Here is a 27,299-nt window from a genome sequence, read left to right on the forward strand (position 1 = left end):
CTAGACAAGCAAGGATTTCTTGTGGTACCCAGAAAAAAAGAAGCCATCTCAAAGTAAAGATATTATGTCGAAAAAGACACAGGAGCCACCATTATAGACATTCCACTGGCTCAAAGTGGGGCAAATAAAATGATAACTGAAAAACTTCAAACATGTTTGAATGTGTAAAATCCCATGAGTTCATAATGATGTTAAAAATATAAGTAAAAAAAAAAAGGCAACAAACAAATAAAAACAAAACCACTACTTATTGGAGTCTATTGGAAGAAAATGTACCAATTTACAACTCTGAAATCAGCCTTTAGAAAGTGCGGAAGATTATTTGCAAAGATGGCCATAATATAACCATCCTATTCTTGTTTGTATGTCCTTTTGAAATGTCATTTTGCTGCTCCTCCAATCAAGAAACAGTTTCTTTCTCCTTTCCGCTTTTCCTTGAATCTGGGCAAGTTCACATGACTTGCTTTGGGTAATGTAGCATTAGCAAATGTTATGCAGGCAGATGCATAAGAAGCGCTTGCACACTGGAGCTTGTTTTCTCTTGGCTGCATTTGGAAGCCTGAGACCATAATGCGAGCTCACTTTAGCTAGCTTACTTAGGAAGTCTTGAAGAGGGAATTCCCTGGCAGTCCAGTGGTTAGGACACTGCCCTCTCACTGTCGAGTACCCAGGTTCAATTCCTGGTTGGGGAACAAAAGAAGCATTGAGGAGAACCAAGGCCCCCAGCTGACAGCCTGTCAAACACTAGTCATGTAATTTGACCATTCAGACACCCTAGAACCACCAAACTACTGGTATACGACCAAATAACTACAGTCAAATTAGTGACAATGCACAAAGACCAGCAGAACTGCCCAGTCAAACCCAGTCCAAATTGTTGACTCAGAGTATAAGGTAGTTAAGCCACTAACATTTTAGGTGATTTGCTATCCTATTCTAATAGGTAAGTTATATAGAACAAATATTTATCCTACCATCCTTTATAAACCACAATTCTAGGCAGTCAAATACCTAGCTGAAGAGGTAAAGTTCTTCCTTACATGAAAAATTCAGCTAATACATGTTGGGGAAAGTAATAGAATTAAACAAAATTGACCCTTTTGAAACTTCTAATGAAATTATTGATTTAGGCAATGATCACAGAAAGGCAACACTAAATGAAAAGTCACTGGGAATTGTTTTTTGATGTGAGATTAGGTTGTAATCACCTGAACCCATGGATAACCATTACCATTAAAAATGGAAAATCCACACCATGTGCGTGCATAAGTAATAAATATGAAACACGCAGTAAAACCTATGAAGATTCATGGCCAAAAAAGAGCTGAACATAAATATAATTAAACTGCAGTGTTAAATCTCTTTTATAGGAGCTATGGGAGCCAGAGGAACAGGTTAAAGGATGCCACGGGAAGTGAACAGACAAATCCAAATAAGAGAAGGTCTTCCATAGGATGGATTCTGCAACCAGTAGCACATAGGGATTCTGTTTGAATCCTGACTCCAACTAACCATAAGAAGAATGTTTAGGAGAAACTGGGAAATTTCATTATTAACAGGGCATTAAGAGGTCAAAAAACTTTTTAAAAGTGAAAGTGAAAGTCGCTTAGTCATGTCCGACTCTTTGCAACCCCATGGACTGTAGCCTGCCAGGCTCCTCTCTCCATGGAATTCTCCAGGCCAGAATACTGGAGTGGGTAGCCTTTCCCTTCTCCAGGGGATCTTCCCAATCCAGGGATCTAACCCAAGTCTCCCACACTGAAGGTGGATTCTTTACCACCAGGGAAGCCCTGGAGGTAAAAAAAGTTATCCTTGATTTTGTTAGGTGTGACAATGGCATAATGATTATAATCGTAAGAAAGTGTTCAAATTTTTATAGGTGCAGGCTCAAGTATGAGGTGAAATGATATCATGTCTAGGATTTGTAAACATTGCAAAACTTTGCTAATAGTTGAATTTGGATGATAGGTACATGAAAAGTTATTGAATTAGTCTCTCTACTTTAAATATGTATGAATATTTTAAAGTGCACTCTCTAATTTGCTTTGTTCCTCACAAGGCTAGGACTTCTCCGGTGGCTCAAATTGTAAAAGAATCTGCGTGCAGTGCAGGAGACCTGTGTTCAGTCCCTGGGTTGGGAAGATCCCCTGGAGGAGGGCATGGCAACCCACTCCAGTGTTCTTGCCTGGAGAATCCCCATGGACAGAGGAACTGGGCTACAATCCATGGGGTTGCAAAGAGTTGGACATGACTAAGTGACTAAGCACGTCACAAGGCTAAAAGTTAAGTACAGCCAGAGTTAATAGCATCATTCTCAATTTACAGACGAGAAAACAGAAGCTCAGAGAGGGAAGTTTTTAATTCAAGGGAACCCAAGTAGTATGTGGCAGAGCTGAAACATAAAACTGTGACTTCTAATTCCAAGTTTTTGGCTTTTTTGCATTTGTCATATTTCTTTATCTACTCCATTTAAATACTGAACATTACCTTAATTCAAAGCCAACATTTAAGTGATACTTTTGAAGATACAGTTCTTAAGTTCCACTATGAATTTCTCTATATGCACATCTGATTTCCATTTTCCTACAATTTACTTGGGGGCAGAAAATTAACATATTTCCTCTCAGATGGATGAATACTCATACAGAATAATTTGTACAGAAAAACATGAACTTCATGATAAATTGTGTGCCAATGATATTCCTTATTACACTAAAGAAGGCCATTGAAAGCATCCAGAAAATGTATTTTCAATCATTAAGACATCAATTCCCATGACTGTGGGGCTGCTAACTATTTTTATGTTCCCCAAATTATTTTACTTTGGCAATGGTGCATATACACAATGTAAACTGAATTTTTGGTTAATTCATTCAAGCTTAATACAGGCTTTAAACTACTGCTGGAAAGGAAAAATGAAATATGTGGGGATAGTTCCCAAGGTTAGGCTTATCTACAGGATGCAAATGGAATTTAAAAGTTGAGCAAGTCAACAGCTGGCTGTATGCACAGAATACCAAGCAACTGGTTTGCCTGACATTTTTCCTCTATAAAATCTCCTTGATTTATTGAAATGACTAATTTAACCTGTTCATTTGACCTTATACAAACATGATATACAACATGGGGCTTGTTTGGTCAATAATGACCCTGACTATATATATATAATAGCTACTGTGAATAAATGATTCAGTTTATCAATCTTTATTTAACTAATTTATTGATATTATGGCCAACATCCACTGGATCATCAAAAAAGCAAGAGAGTTCCAAAAAAACATCTATTTCTGCTTTGTTGATTATGCCAAAGCCTTTGACTTTGTGGATCACAATAAACTATGGAAAATTCTGAAGGAGATGGGAATACCAGACCACCTGACCTGCCTCTTGAGAAATTTGTATGCAGGTCAGGAAGCAACAGTTTAAACTGGACATGGAACAACAGACTAGTTCCAAATAGGAAAAGGAGTACGTCAAGGCTGTATATTGTCACCCTGCTTATTTAACTTCTATGCAGAGTACATCATGAGAAACACTGGGCTGGAAGAAGCACAAGCTGGAATCAAGATCGCTGGGAGAAATATCAATAACCTCAGATATGCAGATGACACCACCCTTATGGCAGAAAGTGAAGAACTAAAGAGCTTCTTGATGAAAGTGAAAGAGAAGAGTGAAAAAGTTAGCTTAAAACTCAACATTCAGAAAACTAAGATCATGGCATCTGGTCCCATCACTTCATGGGAAATAGATGGGGAAACAGTGGCTGACTTTATTTATTTATTTTTTTTTGGCTCCAAGATCACTGCAGATGGTGACTGCAGCCATGGAATTAAAAGATGCTTACTCCTTGGAAGGAAAATTATGACCAACCTAGACAGTATATTAAAAAACAGAGACATTACTTTGTCAACAAAGATCCATCTAGCCAAGGCTATGGCTTTTCCAGTGGTTATGTATGGATGTGAGAGTTGGACTGTAAAGAAAGCAGAGCGCAGAAGAATTGATGCTTTTGAACTGTGGTGTTGGAGAAGACTCTTGAGAGTCCCTTGGACTGCAAGGAGATCCAACCAGTCCATCCTAAAGGAGATCAGTCCTAGGTGTTAATTGGAAAGACTGATATTGAAGCTGAAACTCCAGTACTTTGGCCACCTGATGAGAAGAGCTGACTCAGTTGAAAAGACCCTGATGCTGGGAAGGATTGAGGGTAGGAGAAGAAGGGGCTGACAGAGGATGAGATGGTTGGATGGCATCACTGATTCAATGGACATGGGTTTGGGTAGACTCCGGCAGTTGGTGATGGACAGGGAGGCCTGGAGTGCTGTAGTTCATGGGGTCTCAAAGAGTCGGATACGACTGAGCGACTGAACTGATACTGATTGATATTATTTATATTTATTATTTATGTTATTTATTATTTAAATGATATCATCTATGTAAAAATAAAGTTGCATCAGTATGTAATATACAGTAGCTTTATAGTATATAGAAGTTACTTCACGTTAGTTTTCTTTTTCTAAACTGGCCAAGCAAACATGGTCTAGAGAGCAAGTTCTTATTCTAAATCTAAACTGCAATTCAAGGGGGAGTCTATGAATTCCCTGAATTCTCATACAAAAAGCGTTTGTTTACACATGTGCATTTTGTGGAAAAGAACATCCATAATTTTCATAAGACTTTCAATGAGGTCTGTATCTCTGAAAAGGTTAAGAACTAACTACTGATTTGGAGCCTTTGGGCAGAGGGGAGGTTTCCCCAGACCTAAGAGAGATAAACATTTTTTTTTTTTAGAATCCCAGAATTGATACATTACTGTACTTTTTAAATTAACCACATTAATTCTATCAGACAGGTTATTACTTAACTAGTAGGAAAGGAAAATTATCATCTTTTAGAAGAAACGTTGAAAATTGGAAGGTTTTATCCTTATCTAACAAATAAGAACTCTATCACAGCTATAATATACCTAAAATTAATAATAAAACCATAATACAATTATATGTTCAGGTAATATTCAAATTTCTATGATTTTTTCACTTTCTTACAATTTATTTGAAACAAGCAAAGTAAGGTCAATATATTATGATTAGTTTAAATACCTAAGTTTCTTTGAACCCTTATGACCCTCATTCTCTTTCTCTTTTTTCTTTTATTGTAATTATCCATTGCATATTTTCTCCAATTAGATTTTGGGAGGCAAGAACAATTCGTAAGTGGTACAGTGCATTTCTATCAAGGGGCAACTGTTACAACGCTTTTTGTAGTGTTAGTAGCTAATGATGGTCACTGTCTAGATCCATTAATGTATTAAAGTTCAAAACATAATGATATCCTGATTTCCTCATACTTTATTCATTTATTAGCTGCGATATTTCTATGAAGTGAAGATTCTCCTTGTCAACTATCCTGAGGTACGGTTCATAAAGGAAGAAAAAAAAAAAAGCTTGATTCTTTATTTACTGGTTTTCAAAGTAACGGGTTCATTTCTTAGCATCATCTAATTGTGACCAACTGAGCTGTTGCTGTTGTTTATTATAAATATGAACATATCTAATGTATGTCAACCCAATGCATTCAGTCATACTGATGCTTACACTGTCTCATCTTTGGAACCTTTTCAAGTTGACTCGATTTTTTTTTTAACATGACTTGAACACTCTTTGGCTGCATATTAGCTAAGAGCTATGAGATCACAGACAAAGGAGAAAAGGTCAGAGGGGGTTAGCTTAGTGGAAACCAGAGACATGCCAAATGGAATGATACATTTAACATGTCTCATTCAGGACAGCCGGAGAATGATGCATGAAGAAGCAGTAGACAAGTTTAGACTTTTGAGGAGCGGAGTAAAGAGGGCCTTGGAAAGTCCTGTAATATGTATTATGAGATTTCAATATTCTGCAGGCCAATGGTTAGCAACAATAGCAAGGTGCCTTGACTGACGACTATCTCAGATGTCTATAAAACATGGTACAAGTAATTCCTTAATAATAAAAATTAAAGTACAAAACTTTAGAAATTATTGAAAACTTAAGAGTACACCATGCTTAGCCCTATGCTTTGTATAATATAATATAAAGCCACTTACAATGATTGGCATTTTTAAAACTTTTTGTTTTGTATTGGAGTGTAGCCGATTAGCAATGTTGTGATAGTTTCAGGAGGAGGGCAAAGAGACTCAGCCACGCATACAGATGTATCCTTTCTCTCCCAAACCCCTCCCAGCCAGGCTGCCACATAACAGTGAGCAGAGCTCCCTGTGCTACACAACAGGCCCGCTTTGGCTCTCCATTTTAAATATAGCACTGTGGGCCTGTCATCCCAAGCTCCCTAATCATCCCTTCTCCCCGTTTTTGGCATTTTAATATACTTTCTGGAGTGGAGTGGTAGTGAGTGTGGCAGGCACACCTGTGGAGTGAAGTGGAGTGATTATCCTGACCTTCATGCATGTTCTAGTGAGTGATGGTGAACCAAAGATATGACAGTGAAGGCAGTCAGTGAAACAATATAAGTCGAGGGTAACATCGATATTCCTTCCTTCTTTCTTGACCAGAATCACAGAGTCCGATTTCATTCACAAGTCAGTGTTTAATTTGTTTGAACTTAAGGTTTTCTGGGGAAAGTTTCTTGCTTTATTAAACTAACCCATCCCTCCCTCCTCTTTTTTGTAGGAAGGAACCACTTACTGGTTGATCAACGTTTTCTTCTCTAATCACAGAAGATGTACAAACACCAGCATAGTTTGCAGCTGTGATCTCTTTATCCAGTGCAGTGCTATGAAAGGCCATAAAAGCTTTCATACTTTTCATGTAATTCCACTTTTGATTAGAAGCCCCATTGTTATGTGGTTTGTATTTCTGAAAAAAAAAGGTGAGAGAAAAATACGGAGTCAAATAGAAGAATTTATGATTTGCATATAGCAGTCCTAGTTTTCATTGCATAAATTCAGAAAATACAGATAATTACTCAAAACTCTACTATGTAGTGATAACTACTCGATATTTAATGATTATATTTCATATACACTTGCACTCTTTGATTTATAAAAAACATGGAATCAGAAAATACACAAAATTTGATAACTGCAGTAGTTTTTTTTTTAAAGTATATATATTATTTGATCTTAGGGTAGTTTACTTTACCAGTATTTAGCAGTTAAACATGTAGATTGTTTCTCAAATTTTCTTTACTATAAACAAAAGAGCAACCAACAATCATAAAATAAATCTTTATGTAAATCCATAACATTTTGAGAACAAATTCTTGAAGTAGAATTGCTAATAAAGGAACAGGATCATTAAAAAATTATGGTGTATAATATAAAGCTTTATCATATCAAAATATTTTCTAGGAAGGTTATTCTAGCTTACACTTCCATCAATATTATATGAAATGGTCTCTTCACACTCTTGCCAAAGCACTGAAAATTTAATAAATGAAAAATAGTACCTCGTCGATATTTTAATTTACATTTCACTGGCTACCAAGAAGGTTTTTTAAAATATATGAGTACACTATATTTTCAGGTGGCTCAGTGGGTAAAGAACCCACCTGAAGTGTGGGAGAGGCATGAGACAAAGGTTCAATCCTTGGGTCAGGAAGATCCCCTGCAGAAGGGACTAGAAGCCCACTCCAGTATTCGTGCCTGACAGAGAAGCCTGGTGGGCTACAGTCCACAGGGTTGCAATGAGTAGGACATGACTGATGAGACTGAGCAGGCACACACACTCTATTTTATGTATTAGAAACAGCATACTTATCCTAATTATAAAACTTGGTTTGAGCATAAGTTAAAAAATGAGTAGTTTCAATTTTAGGGAATTTAAACCAGTAGATTAGTTCTAACCAAACATATAATGACACTTCAAGGAACTTCATAATAAATAATACTTACTCTACCAAAGAGAGATTGATAGTGAAGAGGAAAATAAATGAGTCTTAAGAATTGATTTAATAGGTCAGACAATAGAGCATCCCTCAGAGGTATGCAAAACAAAGACTATATTTCAAGGAACAGGGAGAGGGTTGAGTAACATTAACCTAACAGGCCTCATTTTTATTATTTTACATGAACATTGATATATTCTTACAAACTGCTTCAAGAAATAAAAATGAAACAGCAAGTAAAGAAAAAACTCTTGAAAGGTAATACAAATTACCTTGAGATCAAGTTCACTTCTTATAAAAATGGGAACCTTAGGGGAAAACCTCCATATCTATAATTTTATGAAACTGATTAAGGTACTAAATTTCATCTGCAGGAGGTTTACCTCACTGTCATTCATGCCAAAGAGGCACCTACCAGGAGAAAAGGCAATGTTATATACACAGTATCTCACAGAATAAAATTTTAGACCCCCATAGACTATAACCCGCCAGGCTCCTCTGCCCATGGAATATTCCAAGCAAGAATACTGGAGTGGGTTGCCATTTCCTCCTTTAGGGGATCTTCCTGACCCAGGGATCGAACCCATGTCTCTTGCATCTCCTGCATTCACAGGCAGATTCTTTACCACTTTCAGGCAGATTCCTGAAGCCCTATCATCACGATAGAAGATTTAATTAACCTTTCGTATTTGTTCAGATTCTTTACCACTTGAGCTACAGGGAAGTCCTTATTATTAACAATGTGAAAGTGAAAGTTGCTCAGCCGTGTTTGACTCTCTGCGACCCCATGGACTATACAGTCCATGGAATTCTCCAGGCCGGAATACTGGAGTGGGTAGAAGATCCCCTTCTCCAGGGGATCTTCCCAACCCAGAGACCGAATCTACCTGTGATGCAGGAGACCAGGGCTCAATCCCTGGGTTGGAAAGATCCTCTGGAGAAGGGAATGGCAATCCACTTCAGTATTCTTGCCTGCAGAATTCCATGGACAGAGAAGCCTGGCAGGCAACAGTTTGTGGGGTCGCAAAGAGCCAGACATGACTGAATGACTAACACACACACATTTGTTCAGATTGCTGTATCTCAATTTTGGATTCAAGGCCTGCAAAACAAGTTGCCTCATTGCTATTAAAAAAAATGGCATAAAACAAATTCTATTTGGAGACAATATAGTCTGTTCAACAAAAACATGGCGAATACTGTGGAGGACACAGAAAGTAAATGCAGAGAAGAGACACTCCTAAACTTTCTCTCCTCCTGAATATCAGTCGTGTGTGATTCTTTGCAACCCCATGGACTGTAGCCCACCAGGTTCTTCTGCCCATGGAACTATCCAGGCAAGAATACTGGAGTGGGTTGCCATTTCCTCCTCCAGGGGATCTTCCCAACCCAGGGATTGAACCTGCCTCTCCCATGTCTCCTACATTGGCAGGCAGATTTTTTATCATTAATACCACCTGGGAAGCCTGCCTACCAAGGAAAATTTACATACCCATCTAGGAGTGTCTTTGGTAAATAAGGATGACAGACAAACATGGGAGAAAAAATCAACTCCATAGGTCTTTACCCAAAATTCAAATGAAGCCAGCCTTCTCTGGACTCCAAAAATTGCTTGGCTGCTCTAAATATTTGCAAAATGTTGAAAGTGTATTTCAAGTGGATCTCTTAGTAGAATTAACACTGATGAGCTCACATCCTCCAGGAAGACTTCTCTGACCATGGTCTTTACTGCCAGTTGCCTGGTGAGAGGGAACTGGCTTATGTTTCCAAATCATTGAACTTAAAATATGTGCATCTAACAGGCTTCCCAGGTTGCACAGTGGTAAAGAATCCACTTGCCAATGCAGGGGTCGCAAGAAATGCAGGTTCAGTCTCTGGGTGGGGAAGATCCCATGGAGTAGGAAATGGCAACCCACTCCCGTATTCTTTCCTGGAAAATTCCATGGACACAGGAGCCTGGCAGGCTACAATGTACGGAGTCACAAAAAGTTGGACACGACTGAACACACACACACAACAGCCATTCGCCTGACTGCACCCACTTCTGAGACACTATGAATGCTTTTGGGATAATTTCTCATGCTTGTCATTGGATTTTATTTAAATCACTCGAATAGCTCCTGGCATTCAGCAAGCCCACAGTCACCATCTGTTGGATTAAACTAAATTAAGGGCTACATGAACATGTTCAATTTGAAATCTAGGCAGATTATTGTGAATATTTTAACAATGGCATTCAAGATAGGTTTCTACGACCTATCTTTCTCCCAACAAGGAAGCCATGGAGCTTTCCTTAAAGTTAACTAAATAAAGGGCTGTACTTACTTTCTTAGCCTCTGTATATCTTACCTGAGCAATAACCGGGTAGCCACAGACTTCATCTCTAGCCTTGGTCATAGACACTGCCAGCACGAGATCTGGGTTACTCACCAGGTGAAAAGTTCTTGGGAAAACAGGATTAGGCACATCACAAAGCAGCATTACCAACTTAGAGCGCCCCCTGTGCTACTTATCTGGGCACTGCTTCTTAGCTCCATAGATCCTCTGTGATAATGGATGTGAAATCTTCTAGGCATTTCTCCCCACCATGAGCACGAAATTAAGCTTTCTTGGTGGAGAGTGCTGGAAGAATATGGAAGGAGGAAGGGACTCTCCTGTTCTTTCTGGCTGCTGCCTGAGGTCAGTGTTTGGGAGTGGGGATATCCAGGGATGCTCTGCCAAACCAGGTGCCCGTTTGACACGGTCCCTTAAACCCTCACAGCCCTGGCCTGGTGCTCATCTGCTTGCGGCCCTCTCAACATGGACACCTCGTGCTCAAGGCCTTCTGCTGCACCAGCAGCCCCATATCCTCTGCATTTCCATGTGTCCAGCGACAGCTGTACCCCCATGTATGTTTCAGAGGGTTGCTTCCTGCTCACCCAGCAACCACAGACCAGAGCTGACCAGGCAAACTGGCCCATTTCTCTGCCATCCAGTGTACAGTTCCCATGCTTTTCTAAGTGAGTTCTGAACTCCAGGCTTGGGAGGGACCCAATTCCAAGCTTGTCCTCACTCTCTCATCCCCAGAGTCCCATATAGAGGGATTTTAAAAAAATCTGATAGCCATTTATCACAGTTTAATAATTCTTTCTGTTGAAGAATCCTGTTTAAATGACTGTGTATTTTCTCTCTCTAGACTGTACCCAGACACTCTCCTCACCTGTTCTGCTGTTGAAGAGGTAATGTGGCAGAGAGATTAAGAACATGGATTCTGGAGCCACAATGCCTGAATTTAAATCTTGAATATACCTCAAGATTTGCTCAACAACACTGTGTCTCAGTTTCCTCATCTATAAAATAGGATAACGCAGCATACCTCACAGGGCTCTCATCTCGGGAATATAGTGGGTTAAGGCATAAAGAATGCATTGAATATTGTCTGGCTCGTGGAACTTAATATGAGCTACTATTATTGATGGCTGTGATTTTTTTATAGCTTTCCCTCAAATTCTTCTTTTCTACATGAGTATTTCCTGAAAGTCCAAGATTTATGTTGAATATTTTTAAGCTATATTGGAGTTAAAAATAAAGCCTCCTTGACTGAAAAAACAGACAAAATTACAGAGCTAACCACTCCCCCAATTCTTTCCCTTATGTCACTTAAAAGCAAAAATAAACCAAACATTCAAGAATATTGTCTGCATAGCAAAAGCCTGCTCTTTATGTCTGTCAACATAGTTGCGTTACAGACCAGCAGTGGCATTCCTGCTGTGGAGAGTATAGCTAGTCCTGAGTGTAAAATTTAATGATGTGGAAGTGGAAGAAAGGGGGAGAAAGGGGGGTGGAGGAGATCTGTTGTAAAAATACAGTATTTTTACTTTCAAGACCTAAAAGGTGCTAGATATCTAATTTAAATCTCTGAGCATAAAACAAAACATTCTCACTGTAAAGCACATGACCGACTCACATTTTTGTACAGCAAAAACCAGCACAACTTTGCAAAGCAATTACATTCCAATGAAAATATTTTTTAATAAGTAAAACAGATGAGATAGGAAATATCCCAAACCTTAAAAAAAAAGAACAGAATTTGAATTATCATTTATATTCCTACAAGACTATCACTATTAATCATACAATGTGTTTCTTCCTTCTATTGTTCATGAAGTGTCATTTTAAATCCAAAGTGGGTATTCGATTTTATCAAATACCTTTTTAGCATTTACCAAGTCTGTGCATGGTGCGAGTGCTGCTGTTCAATATTGTTCATCTCTGTAGCCTCGGCATGTGGCATAGTTTGCATCTTGCATTTTTATTGGCATTCAGTAGTAGTCAAATGAATGAATGATTCTATATTTCCTGCAACTAATTACTGAGGTGGTGCCTAGATGAGTTACCTAGCTTTCTCTGTTTTTGCTGCCAAGAACAGATGTAGCCACTTCTTGGGTGCTTCAGGGCCATGCTCAGCCATGTCAGTGCTGATTTCTCTCTCTTTTTTTTTTTGGACAATCAACTGTCACTTGCCTACAGCAGGGTTCTTACATTCTGCAGGAACTCTGAGCTTACGGATGTCTACATGAAGCCCACTATGTGCCAAACAGCAGTGTGAGAACTTTGCATCCCAGCATCATCCAGCACGAGGTACAGTCTCTTCTACTAATCACAGCACAAGTGTGCGCAAGCCAACTCAGCCCTTGAGCTTCCCCGAGCTTTAGAACAAGTGACTGACTAGTCACTTCTTTCGGCTCCGAATTCTAAAAATTCCTTTTTATAATTTTGAAACTTGCTGAGGAGGATTTTCATCCCTGAGTGTTTTTTCATATTTCCCTTTAGAGACCACATGATTAATTCAGATTGTGCCAGGGTTGAAAATGGAAGAGAGATACCAGATTATCTCTAAAGTTGACCTGGACCATTTTTTCTGTGTGGCTGGAAACCAAGCAAATGTGTCTCTGGCAATGTCTTCCCTCCCGTCGGCGCCCCTTTGCTCATTTCTTGCTGACTCTCCTGGACCATTTGCTCTTCCAGCTAGGCCTTGTTCTCACAGTCATAATTTCCCTTAAGAGGTTTTGCTGATAATTGCTTAAGACATCAGATTTCCTAGTTGTTTTCTATTTTAAATAGGCCACAATGAAAAAGTAATTCAAGACCCAAAGGACTGAATGAAAGGTAGAAAATTCTAGGCACAGTGATAGCACTTGGTATCATGCTGGCAGAAAACTACTAGGCCAATGCTCTACTGGTACAAATTCTGATTAGGCAGTTGCCTCAATAAGTGCTAATTTACTGCCTGGGAAAAATATGGGTGATCAAAAGACTATGGTTCACATAAATGGGACTTTTTATAGGTTTTGCTATGTAGTGTAACCCAGGGTTCTCCAGGCCTCACCAGCTTATCAGAACAGATGGGTTTCAATAACTAACTACATGAAAAAAAAGAAAAAGCAAAATGACAAGGCAAAAATGTAGAAGAAAGCTCAGAATTACTGTCACTATACAGACACATTTTTGCCAAGGGACATTTATTCCTCTGAATAATGCCCATACCTAATCAGCAAGACTTCTGCAAAACCTCTCCTGCCCACGTGCTTAGATGGTGACCCACGTGTTCATGAGCAAACCTGTCCCACTGCCGCTCCCCATCACAGCTCCACTTCTCTCTAGACTCTGCAGTTTCCAACCAGGGATCAATCAATACCACCATCTCCCTCCAACTGTTCCTCTCTTCTACAGTTTGACATGGGGAGGCCTCAATATGACAATGTTGCAGAGTGTTCTGGAAAGTGGAAGGAAATTGGAAGGCACCATCTTCTTTTGTGTTACATGTGGTTAGATTTTCCAAAGCAGTGATGGAGTGCATAGAGTTATAAGCAAGCTTCTCCTTGTTTTTACTTAAACAGCCTGTCCTTCCCCTCTTCCTGATTTCCCCACAGCACTCAGAATGGAAACCAAAACCAGTACAGACACTGAACAAGACTGAGCAGGACTCAGAACTTGTTCTCTCTTTCGATGACCAAATGTTTCTGAATGAAACATCAAATGTGGCTGTCTCCTTGGGGTCACTTTTCTCATCCCCTATGCCTGACAACTCCAGTCCTTCCGCCATGCTCAAATTCCAATTCTTAGGCTCAACTAGGATAACTACTACAATACAGAAAGCCAAGGCAGTAAGGTGCAACTCTAAATTCCAGAAAAGTAGAGATGGGTAGCACTAGCTTCCTGGGCAGGAATTTTTATCTGTTTAGTTCTTTGCTGAAAGCGCCAGCACCTAAAACACTGCCCTTGATAATCCCTTGCAGCTAAATGAATGAATTCTGGTCCCATACAGAAAACTATTCACAGGGACAAAAGCCTGCTTCCTAGCTTCCCCGTCACAAAGACAGCTTAGCTAGGATGAATGGGGCGAAAGAACACACTCACCAGGTCTGTCTACATGTTGGCTTTTCAGCGGTCTCTAAAACAAGGCTGCATGTGTTCCCTGCCGGCGGCTCTGAATCTCAGACCAGGGAGGAGAGGAAGGCTAGTTCCTTTCCTGTCCATGCTGGCCCCTCTGCTGCCGCCTGCTGAAGCATATACAGTCTCTCTAGAAGCAGCGGTCCCCTAAGCCTTCTGCATCAGACACCCTTCAGAATCCAACAAAAATCACAGCTGTTTCCCAGGGAAAAGAAAAAGTATTCCACAGATATACAAACACATTTTCTGTATGTAGTATTTCAAGAGACTGAAGAGGGCCCTGGAGCCCCACGATATAACACGAATGATAGACTTGGAAGCAAATCATCTAAAAACCAAGGAGTTGTTCTCTCTCTTGTTAAAGAAATGCTCAAGTATGCACAAAACCAGAGAGAACTGTATAAGAAACCACCACAGATTCAGCAGTTATCAACATTCTGCTATTCCTGTTTCATCCACTGACCCCTCACCACTTTTAAAAGTTTTGCTTTGCTAGAATATTCTAAAACGAATCTGAGTTTTCAGTTTTATCTATAAATACTACAATGTACATCCAAATGATCATGACTTTTTTTTAAAAAACATAACCACTAAACTATTATGACATTCTATAAAATTAAAGCCTTCTTTAATATCACGTGCTACCCAGACCATTTTAAATTTCTTCTGACTGTCTAGGAAATAACCTTTCCGACAGTGGTAAGCTTCAAGCTAGATCCATACAAGGGCCAGTCATGGCACTTGGTTGATATATTTGATTAGGGCAAGAATTCAATTCAATTTCACTGTGTGAGTAGAAGCCACATCGGTCAGTTACCTGATGGAGGAGGTGGATGGGAGGGAAAGAATGCATGTGAGGAGGTACAGGAAACTCTATTAACGAAAAGTGCCGCACAATTTTTTAAATAGGACTTTTTAGAATTCTTGATTTTATGATGTTTTCAAATCATAAAAATCAATTAGATGAGCACCTAGTTTTCTCTTGAACTTGGCTCATTAAAACTATGAACCCAATAGGTCAGAATTCACGTTCCTTATCTGTATCGAGAGTGGATGGGTTGCGTGTAGACTACTGAGCACTTTCATTTGATTGCACTTTTTCTTCCTTGAGTAGGTTAAGACAAAAATCACTTGCTACATTAAAAAGAAAATCCAAAGTCCTCAAATATGCCTCTGCCTGCTCTGTGGGGACCATGTTGGATCTCTTTGGCTCCCATTCACCTCTTGATATATTAACGCCCAAATATGATGGGTTTACCTGCTGTCTTCCTTGTGCATCCAGCGCTGATGACTATCATCTGCTTTTTTCTCCACCAAAACCACCTCCACACCTGAGCGCAGGTTGGGGCCTCGCACCCCCAAGACTAGCCGAGGAGCAGCATAGCTTATAATTTGCCCATCTCTGTATTCAAACTGCTGGTGGCAAAGTTTCTGCAATTTACTCTGTTTTGGAGAATGGCTGAGATAAAGAAAACCCCATTAGCAGCAGAAAAATATCCTGTGCTCTGATGTGCTGGAGATTGCAAATTCTGTTGGCGAGAGACCTGCCGTGAACCAAATTCACTTGTAATGGGGAAGCATTATCATCAGGAGAGCAGCGAAGCCATTTGCTTTGCATTGTCAAGCTGATGTAAAAAGTAGAATTCTGAGTTTATTTTGTAATAGAAATATGTTTATCCAAGAGAATATGAGAAATTCATCAGCAAAGAAAAAAAAATCATTTTAGATCATTTAAAGAGAAAAAGAAGTAGGAGGCAGAACAGCACAAATAGAAATCAAAACAGAAAAACAGAGGAGTTCTGTACAAATGATGACCATTTCTATCCACGATCTACAGAACCCATGGCAAATACAATCCTATTCTCCAAGCTTTTGTCATCTTCCCTAACAGCTCATAGACTATCATAAGCCAAAATGATGATACGCTAATAAGTTAAAAGAATGTCTTACTTAAATATCTCTTAAGGCATTAAACAGACTTAATAAATCTATCAAACATAACAATGCATTAGCACTTAATTTATAAATGTCTATTAAGTCCCTACTTTGTACATGGACCAATGTTAAGTGTTGAAGTACCGAAACTGTTTAATTTATGTAAATTGCTATAATGTTAAGTAAATACATAATGGAATAATGAAAAGTACTATAGATTTCTGTCATTTCACTGGACACTGACCAGAGAAAAAAATAAAATTAAAAGGCAAGAAATTGCATTTTACTAATTTCTTAAAGACATTGGGGCATTTTACATGCTTATTCATAAGTTCATTCACATATTCATTCCACTAAAATACAGGCTCTGTCCTAAGTTCTCAGGAGGCAAAGGCGGATGGGCTTACCTTTTAAAAGAAAACACAAAAGTGAACAAGAAATTACACCACACAGCTAAAGCGAGAAGTGCTTCCCACCAGTACCTGTAAATGCTTCAGTCAAAATCACAAGAAGCACAGAAACGTGTGTGCTGATATAGGCAGCGACTCACAGTAATAGAAATCGTTAGGAATAAAGTGTGTGAACCTAAGACCAGGTAGAAATATTTAACAGGAATCCCTTACAATTTTTTACCTGTATTTCTTCTCTGGTTCCATATTTTCAAAGAGCTCTCCTTCCATTTTCTTTGGAAGATTGTCATCCTCATCAAAGTTATGAGAAGATCCCTGCCAGGCATACCTGAGAAGTGTGTGACAAGCCTTCATTCTGAGATGGGCTCTTGCATGTGAATCCCTATCAAGGTTGAGAAGCAGAGGTCTGAGAATTCTGATTTGTACTCACAGGATGTTCTCTGAGGTGCAGTCTGATTGTATCCTAAAGGGTGTTAGTGGGTCTGGAAATCACATTTCCATAATGGTGCCTAACATTGCAAAGTCACATCCTACTAATACACAATTTAGAATTTTAATACAAAGCTACCAATAAAATTTCTCAATCACATAATAAACAGCATTCATCTTTGTTATATTTACTCAGGAAAAAAATGGGGCCATATGTATTCTATTTCAAAAATAAGATTAGGACTGCTCAATAATTTTGGAAATTCATAACAAACGTGTAATGAGACTCTTGCCTACTCCATAAATCTGGCATAATTCTGTCTGAAACAGACAGCCTAGATTACTAGGTTTCATAAAATTTACTCATTAGGCAAAGTTAAGGAGTCTTAATTAACTTTTCCTCTCAGTAGAAAAATCTAGAGAGACTCAAATAGCACTAGCACAAACATGCCAGGTTTTGATAGAGAATAATATACAAAAACGCTTAAGTAGTCATAGTCTGAATAACTGAGTGGCCCTCCTGGCTTCTTATTAAGATGAAATCGTGAACAGACACATAACCACCATGCAGATGTGAGTATATCAAGTTCCCAGGCACAGTTTAGAGTACAGTGCTTGCATGGGATCATGATACAATACGAGAACTGCTCTGCTGAAGGCAGGATACATATACGGGCAAAGCAGCTAGCATACTTCAGTACTCTAAATGTGCGTAAGTGTAAATAAAGTTCTCTGGGGGAAGTTGTGGTCGCCAGGGTGCTTGTGGTAATTTGATGTAACTGCAAGCAGTGTCAAAGTACTCAAGTCTCCAGGGACAAGTCCTGCTTTAGCAGAGCAGACCATACACTTTTCAAATGAAGCAAAAGTATTACATGTGGATATGGAATTGGTGGGTAACTGCCTCATTCAGAACTTTAGCAGGAACAGCTTCTCAAGTAAAAAAAAGTCTCATTAACAGTTAAAGAGAAACAGTGCCATCTTGTGTTGAAAATAGAAAATGCAGCTTTCCCACCAACTTCATCTCTGATGAAAAGAGACCAACAACAAAAATAAAGTCAGTTTTAACACAGTCAGCAAGGTGTAAATAAGATTTTTCCTCCACGTTGAGATGTTTTATCTTCTAACTTAGGCAGTCTGTATTCTCTTCAGCTTCCAAGCAACTGAAGTACAGTACAGTCAATTTTAGAACAGCCATTAAAACAGATACCTAAACAAACATCTTGCTTCATTGATTCATTTATGTACACTAGTTAGAACTGGACGTGGAACAACAGACTGGTTCCAAATAGGGAAAGGAGTACGCCAAGTCTGTACATTGTCACCGTGCTTATTTAACTTATATGCAGAGTACATCATGTGAAATGCCGGGCTGGATGAAGCACAAGCTGGAATCAAGATTGTTGGGAGAAATATCAATAACCTCAGATATGCAGATGACACCACCCTTATGGCAGAAAGTGAAGAACTAAAGAGCCTCTTGATGAAAGTGAAAGAGGAGAGTGGAAAAAGTTGGCTTAAAACTCAACATTCAGAAAACTAAGATCATGGCATCTGATACCATCACTTCATGGCAAATAGATGGGGAAACAGTAGAAACAGGGACAGACTTTATTTTCTTGGGCTCCAAAATCACTGCAGATGGTGACTGCAGTTATGAAATGAAAAGACGCTTGCTCCTTGAAAGAAAAGCTATGACCAACTTAGCATATTTAAAAGCAGAGACATTACTTTGCCAACAAAGGTCTGTGTAGTCAAAGCTATGGTTTTTCCAGTAGTCATGTATGGATGTGAGAGTTGGACCATTAAGAAAGCTGAGTGCCAAAGAATTGATACTTTTGAACTGTGGTGTTGGAGAAGACTCTTGAGAGTCCCCTGGATTGCAAGGAGATAGAACCAGTCAGTCGTAAAGGAAATTGGTCCTGAATATTCATTGGAAGGACTGCTGCTGAAGCTGAAGCTCCAATACTCTGGCCACCTGATGTGAAGAACTGATTCACTTGAGAAACCTTGACTCTGGGAAAGATTGAAGGCAGGAGAAGGGGATGATAAAGGATGAGATGGTTGGATGGCATCACTGACTCGATGGACATGAGTTTGAAAAAGCTCCAGGAGTTGGTGATGAACAGGGAAGCCTGGTGTGCTGCAGTCCATGGCGTCACAAAGAGTTGGACATGACTGAGTGACTAAACTGAACTGACTGAATTCATTCATTCATACACCTAGTCAGTATTTAGTTAGTCACAGATTCCTTTAACTAATATTCCTTGAGCATCTACTACATTATAGGGACAAAGGTCTAAGTATTGGGGATACAGTGATGAACAAAACTGTTCTCAGGATTCATGGAGCTTACATTCTAGTGGGAAGAAGAGAGATAATAGACAAATAAATGAATAAACAAGCAATATAAATGTTACAGGTGGAATAAAACAGGAAATTGTGATAGAAATTGGGCAGGGTCAGGTAGGACCTACTTTAGCAATGGAGTCAGAGAAGGCACCTCTGAGAAATGATGTTAGAGTTGGGACTGGGACAATGGGAAGGAGCCAATCACATCAGGACCTGAAGGGAGAACACTCCAGAACAAGTGGAAAGGCTCCAAAGCAAGAACATACATGGCTCATTGAGGAACAGAAGGAAACTGGTGTGACAGGCATATAATTAGTGAAGGGAAAGTTAGTACATTAAGGCTTAAGAAATGACCAGGGCTTGGATACAAGGCACTGAAGAAATGAGAACGTTCCCTTTAAACTCCAGGCTCTGAAGGTCTTTTCTTCCACAAAGCATCAACACAGAGGTTAATGCCCTCAGAATTTCTTTTCCTTTGTTTCTTATCCTTCTCATCAGAAATCTTTTCACTGAACCCAACTATCAAAAGAGTTCCTTCCAGATTTGCATTCTAGCCTCTTGCTTTACAGATGTCCCTCCTTAAATTATTTCTCCTCTTTTTAAATATGTGAAAATCTCCATACAAACATATGTAAGAAAGTCTAGAGAAATTTTGTTTTTACTTAATATAAGATGATAGGGGTTTGAGTGATCAGAAATGGTTCAAAGAACAAGTGAAAGTTAGCCTGGAAAAGATACAACCCAGAAGATTAATGACAATGAGTTCCAAATACTTTAAACAGGTGAACTCATAGAAGACAGACATTCTAAATCACTATTTCAACATTAAAACGGGCTGCCTTGTGAAACAGTGATCTCCCTGTCAATTAGGAGTATTCAAGAAGCGACTGGATTAAAAGATCCTGCCTAGAATGTACAAGACATTCCTACATCATTTTTTTTTAACCTGAGGTATAACATGTAATACTATATTAGTTTCAGGTGTACAACATAATTTGATAATTGTATATATTGTGAAATGATCACAAATACATGTAGTTAACATCCATCCCTGCAGATAGTTACAAATTGTTTTTCTTATAATAACTTTAAGATCTGCTCTCTTAATGACTTTCAAATACACAGTGCGATATTACTAGGTATAGTTACCATGCTTCTGCATTATGTTGTCGAATGGACTCAACCATTTTTAGATCAAGGATTCCAGGCCTTGATGAAATCTATGAATCAGGACAAGAATCTTTGCTCTCAAAGATATCATTTCTCTTTTCTTATTTTCTGTTTAGTTTTCCAAAATACAGTATAATAACTCAGAGGCTAAATGACACATTCTTTAGAAGGACAACAAGAGGGGACGTTAGGAAAGTTTGTGGCCCATTCCCTAACAACTGAGCAAGATATCATGTAAGTCAAATCACTCTCTCTGTGAACGGTTTTCCTCTCTGGGGCCTTTTTAGTGTCAGGATGTAGGACCAGATGAATTACCCACAAAAATGAGGAAATTTGATTACTAACATAAAAGTTAATATTCTTATACATGGGGACAGAAACAATCTCTTAAAACAGTGGGTAACAATGATGTATAAATTAATTTTCGATTACTACAATGGTAATTTCTGGTTTCATAATTTGGAAACTCATTCAATGATTCCTTCATTTATTCAGTAAATGATGACAAAAGTCAGTTTCCCTGGTTTTCACAGAACACATGTGACAGTTTCTCCCCTCAAGGAATTCCCAAGTTGGTAGTTGTTGGTGAGGGAGAGGGTAAGTACATTGCTAGCACATTGTCATGATTGATTTCAACGATAAAGAATCCTCCCACCAATGAGGATGGGGCAAGTCAAGGTGCCTCAGTTGGAGAGAAACGAGTATGTGGTCAGGCCTACAGCAGCGCGTCAGTGGAGTAGGCAATGTTCAGCTGACAGCTTGCAGCTTGCTGAGCTGGAGCTTGGAGTTCACATGGCAGACAGAAGAAGTATGGAGAGGAGATGGGCATGTGGGCACAAATGAGGGTTAACACGGGCCTGGATGAGGGCCAGGAGGGCTTGGAATTGCAGACTACACAATGTTTTCTGTCTGCAGTAGGTAGCCATTGAAGAACTGTATAAAAAGGATTGTGCTTTAGAAAGATGATTGTCCAGAGATGAAACTTCAAGGTGAATTGGAAGGAGGAGATTATGGAGATAGAAACCAACCAGAAAGCTATTCCAGCAATCCAGGATGGTAACTTACATTCTCAAACATTCAGCTGGAATCTCCAATAAGGAAGAAACATGATTGTTCTTAAAGTCCATGCTGATGGAAGCAAAACATGATGAATTCCTCAAATAAATGTAACCAGTTCTAAGATTCTAGTCTTTTTAAAAAAATAGTAATGTCAAAGACTTTTTCTGCATCTATTGAGATTATCATATGATCTAATGTTTTTATCTTTCAATTTATTAATGTGGTATATCACATTGATTGATTTGTGTATACTGAAGAATCCTTGCATCCCTGGAATAAACCCAACTTGATCATGGTGTATGAGCTTTTTGATATGTTGCTAAACTCTGTTAGCTAAAATTTTGTTGAGGATTTTTGCATCTATGTTCATCAGTGATATTGCCTATAGTTTTCATTTTCTGTGTTGTCTTTATCTGGTTTTAGTATCAGGGTGATGGTGGCCTAATAAAATGAGTTTGGAAGTGTTCCTTCCTCTGCAATTTTTTGAAAGAGTTTTAGAAGGATAGGCATTATCTCTTCTCTAAATGTTTGACAGAATTCTCCTCTGAAGCCATCTGGTCCTGGGCTTTTGTTTTTTGGGAGATATTTGATCACAGCTTTAATTTCAGTGCTTGTGATTGGGTTGTTCATAATTTCAGCACCCCTTAATTATTAAAACTCTTCAAAAAATGGGCATAGAAGGAATCTACCTCAACATAGTAAATGCCATACATGATATGCCTACAGCAAACATTATTCTCAATGGTGAAAAACTAAAAGCACTACACCTAAGATCAGGAACAAAACAAGGGTGCCCACTTTCCCCACTATTATTCAACATAGGTCTGGAAGTCCTAGTTACAGCAATCTGAGAAGAAAAAGACATGGAAGGAATCCAGATTGGAAAAGAAGAAGTAAAGCTCTCACTGTTTGCAGATGACATGATACTGTACATAGAAAACCCTAAAGATAATATCAGAAAATTACTAGAGCTAATCAGTGAATTTAGCAAAGTTTCAGGATACAATATCAAACACAGAAATCACCTGCATTTCTATATACTAGCAATGAAAAATCAGAAAGAGAAATTAAGGAATCAATCCCATTCACCATTGAACAAAAAGAATTAAATATCTAGGAATAAACTTACCTAAGGAGACAAAAGAACTATACACAGAAAATTATAAGCCATTGATGATAGAAATCAAAGATGACATAAATAGATGGAGAGATATTCCATGTTCCTGGGTAGGAAGAATCAATATTGTGAAAATGACTATACTATCAAACACAATCTACAGATTCAATGTGAGCCCTATCAAATTACCAATGGCATTTTTCACAGAACTAGAAAAAAAAATCACAATTCATATGGAAACACAAAAGATCCCAAATTGCCAAAGCAGTCTTGAAAAAGAAGAATGGGGCTGGAGGAATCAACCTTTCTGACTTCAGATTATACTACAGAGCTGCAGTCATCAAGACAGTATGGTACTGGCACAAAAACAGAAACATAGACCAATGGAACAAGATAGAAAGCCCAGAAATAAACCCATGCATCCTTTGGGTATCTTATATTTGACAAAGGAGGCAAGAATACACAATGGGGCAAAGACAGCCTCTTCAATAAATCGTGTGGGAAAACTGGACAGCTACATGTAAAAGAATGAAATTGGAACACTTCCTAACACTATACACAAAGATAAGCTCAAAATGGATTAAAGACCTAAATGTAAAACCTGAAACTATAAAATTCTTAGAGAAAAACATATACATAACACTCGATGACATAAATCAAAGCAAGATCCTCTATGACCCACCTCCTAGAGTAATGGAAATAAAAACAAAAGTAACAAGTGGGACCTGATTAAACTAAAAAGATTTGCACAGCAGAGAAAACCAAAAGCAAGGTGAAAAGACAACTCTCAGAATGGGAGAAAATAATAGCAAATGAAACAACTGACAAAGGATTAATTTCCAAAATATACAAGCAGCTCATACAACTCAATGCCAGAAAAACAAACAAACCAATCAAAAAGTGGGGAAAGACCTAAACAGACATTTCTCCAAAGAACACATACAGATGGCTAACAAACACATGAAAAGATGCTCAACATTACTCATTACTAGAGAAATGCAAATCAAAACTACAATGAGATATCACCTCACACCAGTCAGAATGGCCATCATCAAAAAGTCTGCAAACAATAAATGCTGGAGAGGGTGTGGAGAAAGGGGAATGTTCTTGCACTGTTGGTGGGAATGAAAAGTGATACAGCCACTATGGAAGATGGCATGGAGATTCCTTAAAATACTAGGAATAAAACTACCATATGACCCAGCAATCCCACTCCTAGGCATATACCCTGAGGAAACCAAAACTGAAAAGGACACATGTATCCCAATTGTTCACTGCAGCACTATTTACAATAGCTAGAACATGGAAGCAACCTAGATGTCCATCAACAGATGAATGGATAAAGAAGTTGTGGTACATATACACAATGGAATATTACTCAGCCATAAAAAGGAACACCTTTGAGTCAGTTCTAATGAGGTGGTGGATGAACCTAGAACCTATGAAGTAAGCCAGAAAGAGAAAGATAAATACTGTATTCTAATGCATATATAAGGAATCTAGAAAAATGGTACTGAAGAATTTCAGACATAGAGAAACAGACAGAGAGAATAGACTTGTGGACATGGGGAGAGGGGAGGAGAGGGTGAGATGTATGGAAAGAGTAACATGGAAACTTGTAAAATAGACAGCTAAAGGGAATTTGCTGTATGGCTAAGAAACTCAAACAGGGGCTCTGTATCAACCTAGAGGGGTGGGATGGAGAGGGAGATGGGAGGGAGGTTCAAAAGGGAGGGGATATATGTATACCCATGGCTGATTCATGTTGAGGTTTGACAGAAAACAACAAAATTCTGTAAAGTAATTATCCCTCAATAAAAAAATAAATTTAAAAAATTGTAGCATCATAACAGAATTATTGAAAGTAGATCATTGTGATGGTTGAACACTGAAGCCCCAGCTCTATCCTTTTACCAGGAAACTAATTAAATACTAGCTCTTTAAATGCCATTAGTTTCACAAACTTGACGTGGGTTCCCTGCATGGGCTCTGAGCTGTTACTGAGCTAATGAGCTAAGTTCAAATAGGAACAGGTAGCTTTTCTGGCCACACTGATTACTCACAGAATTTCACTGGAAGCATTTTCTAATGTTAAAGCATTTTTTTGCATTTGCTTTTCCTCTGGTTCTATAATTTGCTCTTCTTTTCCAAAAATTGGTTTCCTCACAGCAAGCTTGGCTCCAGACACAATGTCACTTTGGACTTCTAAAACAAGAGCTGAACAGAAATGCACAAATTGAAAGGACATAATAGTTATGATCTCAGAGCATGAGGATTTTGAAAACATGTGCTAAAACAAAAATGCAGAAACTTTCCAGCTGTTGTGTCTAAGAGAATACATTCTAAGTGTAATTGATAGCTGCTCTTTAAACTAATAAATTGAATTTCACTTAATTTAATTTTTGTAGATTCTTTTCTCTCAAAATATTTTCAGTCAAAAGTGCTAAAAGTAGGTCTTTCCAAAAATAAGCTGGCTATTGTAAATTCTAACTATTCAAATGGGTTACATTATCTAGATATATGCCTTTAGGTCATTCTCTGGGATCCCAGACACTTCAGTGAAAGTTCCCAATGCCTTAAGAGACACATGAAAAGCTTAATATACAGTGTTCAATATATGCAATAAGATACTATTTTAAATTATATTAATGAATTTTCTCTTTTCCCTTTCTATGTATAGCATCTTTGTCCTGGTCCTGGGGTATCCTTCAGGGAAGACGGAAGACCATGAGGAAATGAGCAACATTACAAGAGGAAAGCATAAGTACAATTACAGTTTGGACATTCAAGCACAAGACTATGGCCATGCAGGATGACACTGTCATGACTTAGGATTTTTTTTTTTTTCTAAATGCCTTTAGCTCCCATTTAACTCATCAAAGTTTTCATCTCAGCGTTGAGCTGGAGGAGCCCTACCATTTCTGGGCCTGAGGGAATCTGTGGCAGAATACAGACAAAGGTGGAAAACCAGCATCAGGTGTCATGCTTCCCTCCCACAGGTGTCTTAGCTAGATGAGGAAACGCTGAGGACACCGCTCATTGTTCGGGACACAGTGATGAGTTACCTCTGGAGCTGTCCTCACCCCTTCAGTCTACGTGAAGTTGGATCTGGCTTCTGAGAGGTGCAGCCATGACCCAGGATTACTGACAGCCACGCGGGGTAGCTTTGCAGAAGTGGCTGCCAGCCAGGGGTCAAGAGGTTTTGTAGCAAGGTTTGCAGAGATGGCTACCCAGACACAACCAGGCTGCAGAGAGCACAGGCGAGGTGGAGGCAGGTAGGAAGCACTACCCCACCCAAAGCACTGTCTGGGCCAGAAGAATGGGACACTGTCACTCAGCCATGGACTTCAGCCAGCAGGGCCCAGAAAGCAAGAGGATCTGCACCCCCAAGTTCCTTCCTTCCATGCTAGAGAAGAACTAAAGTGAGAGTCTGGAGACTGGGAAAACTGAAAGCCTTTGCTAAAGGGCCTATTTAATTAAATGGATGGGACAAATGTAAACCTGACAGTACATTTAAAGTTTTCCTTGTTTGGGGTATACCTGGGGTTCACAAAGAAGGTCCAATTTGTTAAAGACAAAATAAAAGTATGTTTTCTTTGCGCATTCAAAGTACAGTGTGAATTAAAATTGCAACTCTGTTAAATAAAAAATTAGTCTAACACAAAATAGTAAGATGCAGGGATGAAATTTGACCTGTTTAAACAAGCAAATTTCTTTTTAAAAAGCCATATCATTAAGGTTTTTTTTCTTTTTGGTCTGTGTGTATATATATTTGTGTGTGTGTGTGTGTGTTTGTGTGTGTGTGTAGAGACAGAGAAGGTAAATAATTCCGATGCTTACCCTCTATCTTATGCATACTGCAGAAGATTTGAATTTTAGAAATATCTGATGCTAAGTTCCTTAGGAAGATTTGCTTCTTTTGCTGAGCAGTGGACAGGTCAGGATTGATCCAGTGTTCACCACATGAAACGTACACCTACCAAAGAAATAAGTCTATAATCTCATACAATTGCTCACAGCAGCATTATTATACCCCAGACTGTAAACAATCAAAACATCCTACAATAAGTGTGTGGTGAAACAAACTATGGCACCATACTCAATGAAAAAAGGAATAATGCTCACTGATAAAAAGGCACAATCTATTGATAAACACAACAAAGTTGATGGATCTCTATGGTTTTGTACTGAAAGAAGTACTTCTCCATATATCTTTGCAACTTACTACAAATCTCTATGAATCTTTAATTAATTCAAAATACTAATAAGAAGTTGTAGAAAAAATAAAGGAGATAAAGGAAAGAAGGAAGGGAGGGATGTGGGGAAGGATGCTAAGTCGCTTCAGTCGTGTCTGACTCTGTGTGACCCCATAGATGGCAGCCCACCAGGCTCCCCCGTCCCTGGGATTCTCCAGGCAAGAACACTGGAGTGGGTTGTCATTTCCTTCTCCAATGCAAGAAAGTGAAAAGTGAAAGTGAAGTCGCTCAGTCGTGTCCGACTTAGCGACCCCATGGACT

At 38.8% G+C, this 27,299-nt stretch overlaps 1 protein-coding gene across 2 annotated transcripts in view; it reads right to left on the reverse strand.

Annotated features, from left to right (window-relative positions):
• The window catches only part of LOC110125208 (doublecortin domain-containing protein 1), a 101,032-nt gene that overhangs the window by 57,266 nt on the left and 16,467 nt on the right, over positions 1-27,299 (reverse strand). For both annotated transcript variants that reach the window (XM_070472986.1, XM_070472985.1), the window contains 6 exons: positions 26,623-26,758; positions 24,846-24,999; positions 16,882-17,040; positions 15,572-15,772; positions 10,231-10,324; positions 6,681-6,851 (listed from right to left, as the gene is read on the reverse strand). In XM_070472986.1, the coding sequence (XP_070329087.1) occupies positions 6,681-6,851; positions 10,231-10,324; positions 15,572-15,772; positions 16,882-17,040; positions 24,846-24,999; positions 26,623-26,758 (915 nt within the window). The remainder of the gene's footprint in view (positions 1-6,680; positions 6,852-10,230; positions 10,325-15,571; positions 15,773-16,881; positions 17,041-24,845; positions 25,000-26,622; positions 26,759-27,299) is intronic.

The sequence above is a fragment of the Odocoileus virginianus genome, chromosome 10 (genome assembly GCF_023699985.2).
Source record: "Odocoileus virginianus isolate 20LAN1187 ecotype Illinois chromosome 10, Ovbor_1.2, whole genome shotgun sequence".
Classification (NCBI taxonomy): domain Eukaryota; kingdom Metazoa; phylum Chordata; class Mammalia; order Artiodactyla; family Cervidae; genus Odocoileus; species Odocoileus virginianus.